The sequence below is a fragment of the Salvia splendens genome, chromosome 12 (genome assembly GCF_004379255.2).
Source record: "Salvia splendens isolate huo1 chromosome 12, SspV2, whole genome shotgun sequence".
Classification (NCBI taxonomy): Eukaryota; Viridiplantae; Streptophyta; class Magnoliopsida; order Lamiales; family Lamiaceae; genus Salvia; species Salvia splendens.
Window position 1 is genome coordinate 21,116,826 of NC_056043.1, and position 11,985 is coordinate 21,128,810.

At 36.6% G+C, this 11,985-nt stretch overlaps 2 protein-coding genes across 5 annotated transcripts; one reads left to right on the plus strand and one right to left on the minus strand.

Annotated features, from left to right (window-relative positions):
- The first annotated feature begins 2,330 nt into the window (after positions 1-2,330).
- On the plus strand, positions 2,331-4,543 carry LOC121758782 (receptor-like protein 3). Its single transcript, XM_042154175.1, has one exon. It carries the CDS (start codon positions 2,493-2,495, stop codon positions 4,488-4,490), a length of 1,998 nt encoding a protein of 665 aa, XP_042010109.1. The 5' UTR covers positions 2,331-2,492; the 3' UTR covers positions 4,491-4,543.
- Positions 4,544-4,560: 17 nt separating this feature from the next.
- On the minus strand, positions 4,561-8,814 carry LOC121758783 (TATA-box-binding protein 2-like). 4 transcript variants are annotated; one of them, XR_006041557.1, is made up of 11 exons: positions 8,718-8,814; positions 8,351-8,472; positions 7,467-7,554; positions 6,833-6,904; positions 6,677-6,727; positions 6,394-6,438; positions 6,187-6,279; positions 5,459-5,560; positions 5,281-5,354; positions 5,115-5,178; positions 4,561-4,792 (listed from the first exon to the last, which is right to left on the minus strand). XR_006041557.1 is itself a non-coding variant. In XM_042154179.1 (10 exons), coding segments are annotated over exons 2-10 (606 nt in total). In that variant the 5' UTR covers positions 8,431-8,472; positions 8,718-8,814; the 3' UTR covers positions 4,561-4,791. The 4 variants fall into 4 exon arrangements, 3 of the variants coding, with proteins under 3 accessions (XP_042010113.1, XP_042010110.1, XP_042010111.1); XM_042154179.1 differs by lacking the exon at positions 5,115-5,178; XM_042154176.1 differs by having other exon boundaries at positions 5,115-5,354.
- Positions 8,815-11,985: the final 3,171 nt, after the last annotated feature.

Genomic DNA, 11,985 nt, shown 5'->3' on the forward strand with positions numbered 1-11,985 from the left:
CAGAGGATCTCAAATTCTTCGCGCGTCAACAAACGCGCGCTCAGATGGCCAAGACGTTAGCCGAATGGCGGACGGCGACGGACCCCTAGGAGAAGAGTTTTCTTCACGCAATGCTCGTGAGCATGCGTGACGATTTGAAGACCGGGGGGGAACCGGGGGGTTCAGGCGGATACGGAGGCGGCGGCGACGGTGACGGTGACGGTGGCGAGGGGGGCGACGGAGACGAGGAGTGAGGCGGAGTCGTGTTTTTTTTAAATAATGTAATTTTTTTAAAATTAATGTATTTTTTTAATGTACTTTTTTTTAAATTAATATATTTTTTTATTGTATTTTTTTTAATTTAAAACATATTATTGAATTTTCCCGTATCTGTGTCGTACATTTAATTCCGTATTTTGTGTGATTGTCAATTATTTGTTTTATATAATTAGGGGTGATGTGGCTAGGCTATTGCTGGGCTATTTGCTTGTCCTGATGATGTGGCAGGAGGATTTTTAGTGCTGATGATGTGGCAGGAGGAGTTTGTGGCTGGGCTATTGCTGGGCGAAAGCCACTGGTGATGCCTTTACAATTTATATGACTATGCCTCAGTATTACAACTCGTTAAACACTAATAATAATATGAGTCTAACTAACCACCAATACTACTTTAACTACTTTTTTTCTCATATCTTTTAATATACTAATCGGGCATTAATTCAATGTACATATATTATTTTTGGGACGGATGATAAAAAAAATTAAGAATGATATTGTTTTGAGCCAAATTTTCACAATTTTTGTTGTTGGGACATTTTTCAAAAAATTTCATATTGCTTATAAATTTATCTATTTTCCGATGTGGCATGCGATTTACATCCAATAAACCTCCCTCAAATCATGACTAAGACCGCGCAGGTTTTGATCATGCGCCCATATAAAAACATCGGGAAATATGCAAAGCGAGTTTGTGATTCTGTCATTTTTGAATAGAACATATTGATAACAATTTAACATAAATTTAATTATGTTAAATATTCATTTCGTATTATATATTCCCTCCGTTTCCACGTAGTTGAGTCATTTTTCTATTTCAGAAAGTTTTCTTATATTTGAGTCATTTCCATATATAGTACTCCCTCCGTCCCACTTTCGGAGTCACAGTCACTTTTTTGCACTCGTTTTATAAAAATGATAATCTCTCCGTCCCAACTAAGTTGAGACATAATTTTTGGGCACGAAGATTAAGAAATTGTGTTGAACAGTACTCACTCCGTCCCTCTGTAGTTGAGTCGTATTCCTTTTTAGGTTGTTCAACTACAGCTGAGTCATTTCCTTTTTTGGCAAAAAGTATTTTACTCTCTCTTACTTTACTCTCTCTTCATCTCTTTACCTTTTTTCTTTCTACTTTATTCTCCTTTTACTTAACTCATTTAAAACAATTTTCTTAAATCTCGTGCCGAAAAAAATGTCTCTACTACAAAGGGACGAAGGGAGTAGGAGAGATGAATAAAATATGAAAGATAAAGATAAAAAGAGAGTAAAGTGGATAATGACATAAAGTAAGAGTGATTGGATGTTTTGTTTTTTGTTAAAAAAGGAAATGACTCGACTTAATTGGGACGTATGGAGTAATAAATAGCTAAAGTGGAGAAATGGTAAAATAAGAGTGAGAATAAAGTTGAAAAGACTCTTTACTACATTATTCTCTTATACTTTACCATTTCTCCACATTAATTATTACTCCCTTCGTCCCATAAAAATATGGACTATGATACGAGAATTAAGACAAAATTGGTAAAATAAGAGAGAGGATGAGAATGGTATGGTAAAATAAGAGAGAGGAGAAGAATGATAGTTAAAATAGTGTTAGTGGATAGTGAAACCTACATTATTAAATTGATATAACTTGCCAAAAATGGAATGCACATTTGTGGAACGGACAAAAATAGAAAATGCATATATTTTTATAGGACGAATGGAGTATTATTTTTATAAAATGGGGTGCAAAAAAGTGATTGGAACTCCTAAAGTGGAACGGAGGAGTAACACTTTTTCTCACTCTTACTTTTGTCTCTATTAATTTATTCACTCTCTACTTTTTTCTCTTTCGTGTTTTTTTATCTATTTATTTAACACAGTCAACGTCAATTTTTTAAATTCCGTGTCAAAAAGTTCCGCTTCAAGTATAGGAAAGTATAAGGAAACTGAGGGATAACATGGAATTAGGTGGGGCCGATTGCTGGGAATGGGCATCAATCATTTTTACACCTAATCGACGACCAAGTCAACAAAGTATCTTTTCATTTTGAAGCTAAGAAACAAAATGGAATTCACACACCTCTTAAGTCAACATCCCACACCTTAAACAAATCAAAGAGTGCAACGTTTTTCTAACCAAATTGATCAACAAAGTAATTGGATAGAAGATGGTCAACTATTTAGGCTTGGAAGAGACGGAAACCTTCATTTTTTAGTGTGTAACAATCTAGATTTCACATCTTAAAAAAGCAATGCCAATAGCTTGGATCTTCTTCTTCTTCTTCTTTCTAGTTGAGGCATCATCTTTGGAGTGCAATCAGCTGGACCGTGACTCCCTCCTCCGATCTTTACCCTCTCCCCAGGTCTGGAACTTGTCGTCCCCCTCGTGCTGCCTATGGGACGGCGTAGCCTGCAACCCCGACCACCGGATCACCCGTCTCTCCTTACCCGGGCGAGGCCTCTCCGGAAGCCTCACCCCTTTCCTCGCCAACCTCACCTTCCTTTCCCACCTCAACCTCTCCTCCAACCGCCTCTCCGGCCCTATCCCTTCCTTCATCAACAATCTCCATCTCCAAACTCTAGACCTCTCTGGTAATCGCTTCAACGGCTCCATCGCCGGCCTTGGCAGCATGGCTACCATTAGTGTGAATCTCAGCACCAACTCCTTCACTGGCCCTCTCCCCTCATCCATTTGCACCACCTCCCCTCTTCTCACTATCTTGGATTTCTCTTTCAACCAATTCGTTGGTGGTGTGCCACAAGAATACGACAGATGCTCTCGTCTTCAAGTGTTTCGAGCAGGATTCAATTCCCTCTCTGGACCTCTTCCCTACCATCTCTACAGACTCACTACCTTGAAGGAACTCTCTCTGCCTAACAACGCCCTCTCCGGTCCCATCAACGACACCATTGCCCTCCTCACGAACCTCGCCATCTTAGAGCTCCATGATAACCAACTCACAGGTTCAATCCCTCCTGACATCAGCTCCCTCTCCAGTTTGCAGCAGCTCCAGCTTCACACCAACAACCTCACTGGCCCTCTCCCCCCTTCTATCATCCACTGCTCCAACCTCACCACTCTCCTCCTCAGAAACAACCGTCTCCATGGAGACATTTCCCTCGTTGATTTCTCCAAACTCCAAAACCTACAAGCCCTTGATCTTGGAAACAACACCTTCTCCGGACAAATCCCAACCACCTTCTGCTTGTGCAGGTCTCTCACCGCGCTGCGCCTCGCCTACAACAGCTTCGTGGGCCAGCTTCCCCCCTGCATGGCCTCACTAAGGAACCTGGCCCACCTCTCCCTCTCCGACAACAATCTCTCTGGCGTGGTTGGAGCCTTAAAGATACTGAGGCACTGTGACAATCTGGAAGTGCTCTTCCTGTCTCGTTGCTTCAAAGACGAACCTATGCCGGATGATGATGACCTTGTCCATCTACAGGGGTTCCAGAAACTGCAGATACTAACACTAGGTGGATGCAGCCTCAAAGGCCAAATCCCCTGGTGGATCTCCAAGCTAAGAAAACTCAAGGTGCTCAACCTCTCTTACAATCAGATATCCGGCCCCATTCCGACCTGGTTAGGCGACATGCCAAGCCTCTTCGTCTTGAACCTGACCAAAAATACACTCTCTGGGGAGCTGCCTCGCGAGCTGGGCCGCCTGCCAGCTCTCATCACAGATAACTCGAGCTCCGACTTGAGTAGCTTAGCATTGCCCTTCTTGTTCGACAGTTTGCAGTACAACAGGCTCTTCAACTTGCCGAGGGGACTCAAGGTCGGATACAACAGTCTGAGCGGAGAGATCCCTGCGGAGATAGGGCAGCTCAAGCTTCTTCACCTGTTAGACCTCAACAATAACCATTTCAATGGAAGCATCCCTGCCCAGCTTTCAGGACTGGTGAATCTAGAGAGATTGGACGTGTCTGAGAATCGTCTCACTGGAGAGATCCCTCAGTCACTTACCAGACTCCACTTCCTGTCTTACTTGAGCGTGGCGGGTAATGATCTCCAGGGGGAGATTCCGAGAGGGGGCCAGTTTGATACATTCCCACCGGCTTCTTTTGAGAGGAATCATGGCCTTTGTGGCTACATTTTAGGAAAAGACTGCTCTACGTTGGTTAAGACGACTACACAAGAAGAGTATGATAGTGGGAATCAGTGGTATACAGTTCCCTTTGGGATGGGATACTTTGTAGGATTTTTTGCAGTCAGCATTCCTTTGTTGTTTCAGTGTAAGAGACCATCATAATGTAGAATCTACTTCTTTGGTTTTTTTTTATTCAACATTATCTGATTAGTTAACATTGCATGAGAACACAGAAAAAAAGGCGCACTTAATTAATGTAGAAACCCATTCACTTGTCTTGAATGTAAAGAAACAACGGTTCAAAAATGAGTACACATTGAATGTGGTGCACTGACAGTTCAACAAAAAAAGGCAGAGTGCCTTCATTCTACCTGGAACACTACCAACCAGCCAGTCTAATCCCCTAAGCATATTTACAATTGAATCCCAGCTACTTGAGCTCTTCATCCAACATCTTGAATAATCTGCATACAAGTTAATACACATACCAAGTGAGTGTTGACAAAGCTAACCGCAGTCCGAAACCATCACTATCATTTGGTTCGCAATATATGTATGGCCAAAGAAATGGCAATATAGAACTGCTCATTCAATGGGAAAATCCAACATCATAAATTCTTTTCTCAACTTCCATATCAAAAGATTCAAAACTAGGGTATATAAACACTAGCTTAAAGGGCAATAATGCCAAATCTTGGTGGTTTCATGAAATGGTTTGCTCTATCTAAATGATCTTCAGTATACATTGCTTTTAACATAATAATACCATTATGAATCTTGTGTTACCTATGCCAGATCAACTTCCATGACAAGGGAACTAATGCCCATTACACGTGAACAGGAGGGGCTTCTAAGGCACATGTAAATCCATTCATCAAGATAATCAGTGCAAATAAACAAAATTACTGCTATAGTAATAAAAACTGATGCACACAACACCACGTTGCCATACCATTGCGGAACTTTCCGGAATCCTGTGAGAACAGGGTATATATTCTCAAAGGCAGCATAAGTCTCATCTCTAACCTGGAAAGGTTATGACAAAAGCAGTATCATATCATCATGATTAGCAGAGTACAAAATGATTAATCGCTGATGACCTAGAAAAATGGTAAGTTACAAATAACTACCTTAGCTCCAGTAAGGACAATCTTCCCAGAGACAAAAATGAGCAGCACAATCTTAGGTTGTTTCATTCGATAGATTAATCCAGGGAACAGCTCCGGCTCATACTAAACCAACAAAAGATACAATAAACAACATGAACGTACTTCAGATAAGTCACCTCAAGAATTTAGTGTCTAGCAACTAAAACAAATACATATTTGAACAATCAAGAGAAAAAATTTCAATTCTAGTTAATAAAGCATCTTTTCCCAATATCAAAGTTATCCCTCAAGAAAAACAATTTACCAATTTGGAAAAAAATAGCTATGTCAAGAATGCATACAAAACAAAACTGAATACAGAAAACCAAGATACAGTTTTTAAGATTTGAAATTCAACTATACAACAAACGAGGATAAAAACCTTGAAGAGACTACACATATTAGGACAAGCTGAAATTCTTGTGATAGAATTGACTACCAGCAGACAATTGAGGTACTTGTTATTTGTAGGTCAACATAAAGTTTATCAGCACTAAAGCATTCTGCATAGTTTAAATGGTCTGGTAGTAACTGAAAGCAGAATTTACTCCAGTACATGCAAATGAGGTCCCTAGATTTAATTTGGTCTGATTCAAGCTATCACATAACTTTGCAGATATAAGACAAATACTCAAAATGAGCAGACCCGGTATCATTGGACTAATAGAACATCTTAAAGCAAGATAAACACAGGCAAATGAATCACCCACACTGGAAAAGGCACGGTGAGCAAGGGCCAGCCCTTCAAGTCGAATGGGAAATTTTACATCACATGATCCAACTATGTTCTGAATTTTGAAATCCTATGAGTAGATAGGGAAAGAAGAAATGAGGAAAGAAACTCCATTCAGAAGAGTAAAAACCAATATGATAAGATGATGTTCGCATCAATTGCTTATGAGAACAGAGAATAGTACCTTGAATTTAGCAGGGAAGCCAAGCTTCTGAATTACTCTAGCATACTGAAGAAAATAGTTAGGACCCATGTAAAGTGAGAGAAGGAAAGAATCATTTGAACATAAGATAAATGAATTCCCAGGGTACTTTTACATGATAATTCCAAGTACCAAACCAAAATGACATGTGAAAGGTCTTAGATTGACAGGTTCCTTAAGCTTTGGATCAAAAGGCCCATGATGAAGTTTTCAAGAAACTCCTGAGTTAAGACAGTGTATATTAAATTCATATGACATGCTATACCTTACGGGCAGCCAATTTGGATTGTGCTTCGTTCTTGGCTCCTGTACACACCTGAAGACATGAAGAAAAAAGTTAGCATACAAAGGAACGTCAAAATAGTGCCAGGCACAATTGAACAAGTTACACAGAATTTTCAAGAACTAAATCACTACTTACCATCTTTCCAGATGCAAATATTAGTGCTGTAGTTTTTGGTTCTCGAATCCTCATAATCACAGCAGCAAAACGCTGGAAGCATCCCAAAGTTAGTATGAAGTAGATGCATATTAACACAATCCCCCGAAGAACTATCAGAGAAAAGCAATATAAAATTGAAAAACAGAATCATACCATCAAAAGCAAATATTATTCAATTTACAGAAATTGATAATTATATCTGAAATTTGTAATTTGTATTTGAAGTAGCTGGAACAGTTTAGCACAAGATCACACAAGTACACAATCTGAGGATAAGAAAAGAGGCATTCCTAGTTTCAGGCTCTGCATGGCGCTTGTAGAGGGGATAGAACAGAAAAAATAAGATAACAAAATTATTAAAACAAAAAAGAATGGTTGATTATACTGACAAAAAGATTGTGTGAAAAAGATGTCCAATATTCTACAAAAGTTCTGCAAAAAGAAGGCCCAGTTGCAGTACTAGGTTCCAATAACAAGTTAACCCGTCAAGCTTAAATGTGAAGCTACGCCAAAACAATTCCATGATAACCAGGACAGCTAGTGTTCGAAAGGTTAATTTAAGTGTTGAATATAACAAGAACAAGAATAGTAGATATTACAGTACATAGAATACCTTGGGATTGTATTCTGCATTACGAGCCTGTAATGCTATAGATTTAAGATCTAATTTGCAGTCCAAATTGACAGTAGAGACAATATTCCTGTTAATAAATGAATCAGGAATTTAAATCAATGTGAGTATCGAAGATGTACGAATAAACTTAAAACTTGCAACATAGACAACACTGTTTAAGATGTCCCTAGACAGCCATCTAAAACACAGCGGCTTAAAAAGCAAAACTGAACACATTTTTCATGTGCCCAATTTACATCATAGTTTCCAAGGTCTCAAAGTTCCACTTAGATAGATTAAATTCAGGCAGTTTATATGTCAGATGTAATTCGTGAGAAAGGACTAATTCCACACTACCTCCATAACTTATGTGGTACTAATGCATTACAACAGTAGTTACTCAAATACTACCAATTTATAGCTATCGTTTTCACTGAACACTCTCTAGAATCTCCATCTACCTCCCCCTGTCTTTGAGGCTTTACCTAAATTTACGCACTATTTTTCCCATAACCAGGAAAGAGAGAATGACAAACTTAACCATTTCCTTTTTACCATGTAATGTACTAAAACTCTTCTGTATATTTTTAGGCAGAGGTTATGTGACTTTTGGTGCAGTTACTTAGTATAAACTGAAATCAGTTTTGTTGGATGACATCTGCACCCAAATTATAAGAGGGCATCTTAGCTAATTTTGTTCTTTTTTCATTCAAAGAGGATCAATAATAGTTCCACATCTATTATAAAACAATTATTGTCTAAACATCCAAAGATTTTAATTAAAACCAATGATCAATATAATCTCTGAACACTTGATGCAACAGCAGGTAAAGAGGGTGGTGGACCGAGGAAAATAAGATTCTTTTAGAGAGAGTAAATCTCACTGGAGAGTTGGAACAATTCCGGAGGGATGCCTGGACAGATCAACTGGTTGGCTCCCTTCCAGAACTTGATGGTATTCCATCAAATCACTTGCTCTATCCAATTTTGCACAGGATCCACAATACTGTGGTGCAGAAAGGACAAACAAATTTAAGTCAAATGAACCATCAAATTTGGAAATTCTGAATCATATTGAGCTCATATACAAAATTTTCGATTTATGTTATGATTTTTTTTTCAAACCCCTAATCACAAAAAACGTAGTACTATAATTTTGAGAGGTCGTCGATCCAAAAATGAAATTGAAAAGCAGTACAAGAAGAGAGAAGATTTTAGGTGAATTTCGACAAAATGAAGGAGAGATGGGACCTTGAAGGGTGTGGACGTAGGGTTTTTATGGAATCGTTGATGGGAAGAGATGATTTGGAATAAGAGCGCCTAGAATTCGAACAGAAGGGTTTTATATATGCAATAGAATATATTTATAGAGGTTGAGGAAATAACGATGGCCGATTGATGTGGGAATGTGAGTATGGGTCTCAATCGGGCTAAAACATATTTGGATTCGGCCCAATCTGTCAAATGTTATTGAATTATTCATGGGTTCAACAATTCTATTATTTAATTTAAATACTTTAATTATTAAAAATATTTCCATAATATTTTCTTTAAAAAAATAACTCGAAATACAATTAAAACTTCCTAAAAAATAAAAAATAGTACCTAATTAAAATCCTAGAAATTAAAGAGTACATAATTTTAATTCTAAAAATTATTTAAACTCATATTAAAAATTACATAATTTAAAATCATACTTAAAAATAAAATGATTACTTTTCCGGTCATATTTTGGATGAATTGGGAATAAAAAAAATGAAAAAATAAAAAATTGAAAAAAAAATTTGAAAAAAATGGTCATAAAATGGTCATATTTTGAAAGGTGGAAAACGACGCCCACTCGCTCGGGGCCGCCGGGGGGGGTGGGTATCAACGCCCAGCCACGTGGGCTGGGCGCGTGTGCTCTTAGCTAAGGCACAGTTGTTTGTGCTCTTGCTGCTAGCACAAGCATGCTCTTGGTAGAGAGCACGTCTGTTCCGACGGCACGAGCACAATGGTGAGCTCGTCACCCGCCGTGCCGGTGCTCTTAGCCAAGGCACCGTTGTGGATGCTCTAATTGAATATTTTTAATTCAATTGTTCTATATCATTTTAGGACTAAAACACCAAACGAAAGATATTCAATCGTTTTATATCATTATAAATATAATTTTAAATTTATTTTAAGACTATATTGTTACTTATTAATTTAAGATAATTAATAATAATAATAATTATTATTATTTAATATTATATGATTCATATTTTAAATAATTATATCATAATTATTTATTAATTATGAATTATTAATATTTTAATAATAATTAGATATAATTATAACATCATTTATAATTAAGTATGAGTCATAATTTGAATTATATTAAAAAATAATTATTAATTTATAACATCATCATAATAATATTAATAATAATAGTATATAAGAGAAAGATAGACAAGATATATGGAGTATCATTTTAGGTCATTTTTTCGTGAATGCCCAAAAATGTCATCCATGGAAAAAAAATGTGAAAATGTGTTTTTATGGGTCATTTTTAGGTGAAAATCAGTATCAGATACTAAAAATGCTATAAAAAAGATCAGACACTATTTTTGTACGAAACTGAAAGATCAGGTACTGTTTTTTTAGTTCACTCTGAGATCAACATGGTATAAGTGATTAATCCCTAAAAGTTAATATGAATTTTAGTAATTCTGGAATCCCTAAAAAGTTACTATGAATTTTAGTAATTTTTGGAAATAAATTCAATACACATGCTTGTTTATGATAAAAATATCTCAAATTTGGAGCATAATGTGTATATTTTTCATAAATATTCGACATATTGGATAACAATAAATTAATATGAATCAAAATTTACATGAAGAAAGAGAGAGGGAGTTTATAACTATAGGTTGAACCAATTGTAATGGAGTGAAAAATTTAAAATTGTAGTTTAATTTATTCATTCATGTTTTAGTAATGATAGATGTGCATAACATAATTTAAATACTATAAAACAAAAATTAAAATGTAGTATGTAACCCTCCGTCTTTAAAAAAATCGACAAACTTGTAAAATGAACGTAGTTCTCTGCCACATAATTTATATTTACCATTAGTAGATGGGAGATAGTGAGGAATACTATCCACAAAATTTACATTTACAATGAATTAGCAGATGCGAGAGAGGTTGGGGAAGATTGACATGAAATTTTATTTTTTTTAATATTAATCAAAATGACGTAGTTTTGATTGTCAGATAAAATTTTAATTTTGCCAGGTTAGTTTTGATTTTATATTTTGGGAAAAAATTTAAAAAGTTAAAAGTTCATGTATTTGTATTCAAGAAATAAAGTTTGGGGAAAACCAGAAAATGTTGAAAGTTTATGAATATACAAAAATTAGGGGTCGGTAACCATAAATAAAAATTCTAAGCTAGATTCTAAGTTGCTATTTATAACCAACACTGTCACGACTGCGCCTTGCTAAGGATAGCATTGCTCGGCGAATCGTGACTAGGGGAGGGGAATAAGAAGAGAGGATAGAAAGTGGATGAAAGAATTAAAAATAAGATAAACAAATACTTCTTGATAAGACAAAGGTTCACAAGGCAACGACAGATCATGAAGATCAAAAGAGTGTTTATCATAGGTCACTCGTTACTAATCATTGTTCTTATGACCCATCTAGTACAAAATACTACAATAATGCACATCGGAAGAAGGAATTGCAAACACATGGCCATATGTATGAAGACATATACTACGGAAATCCTACAAAAGAGATAAGATGACCATCAACTCCACTCAGCCACCGTTTCATCACTGCTCAACTAGGACATTTAGAAATACATGCAGGGCTGAGTACGGATACTTAGTGGACACATTGCCGAAAGTTACACATGTAAGAAAAGTTATCATTTATCATGCCATCACAGTAACACACGAGGATTTTTCTTAAAGGCCCGAGCTTACTAAGTTCTTTATCATAAAGTTCATCTGATCAGACTAAGTTCATTCCAATAATCCGTCATATTTGATAGTTCATTGTGTGTCGGGAAGGTGGCCACCTTCCACGATCATATTGATCGGCCAACCCTTACGATGACACACGGTCCATTCCTTTGTGTACACTAACTCGAATAGGATCTTGGTCCTATTGGAGTCCGAATTCGATTCATTCATTCATTTAGCATTGCCAAACAAATAGGCATCATAAAACAAAATCATTTATGGCACGATAACATTTTAAAAAAAGTAAGTGCGATTTTATCAAACAAAAATCATTACATATATACTTATTAATTTTATCCACACTGAATGCGTTGGATATAAAGTCCATCTCAAAGCTTCCAAATAAAACTTTATATAAGCTCGACCTCGGAATTCAAACTCCGCGAACAAGCCCTTCTTGAAAGAGGATATTTATTTAATTAGTCTTAAGAACATTCATAAGGAGCTTGACATGCAATGATCCTACATGGAATATGCATCCTACGTTTGAGATTTAATTGAAAGAAATTCATTCGGTCAAAACTTGCT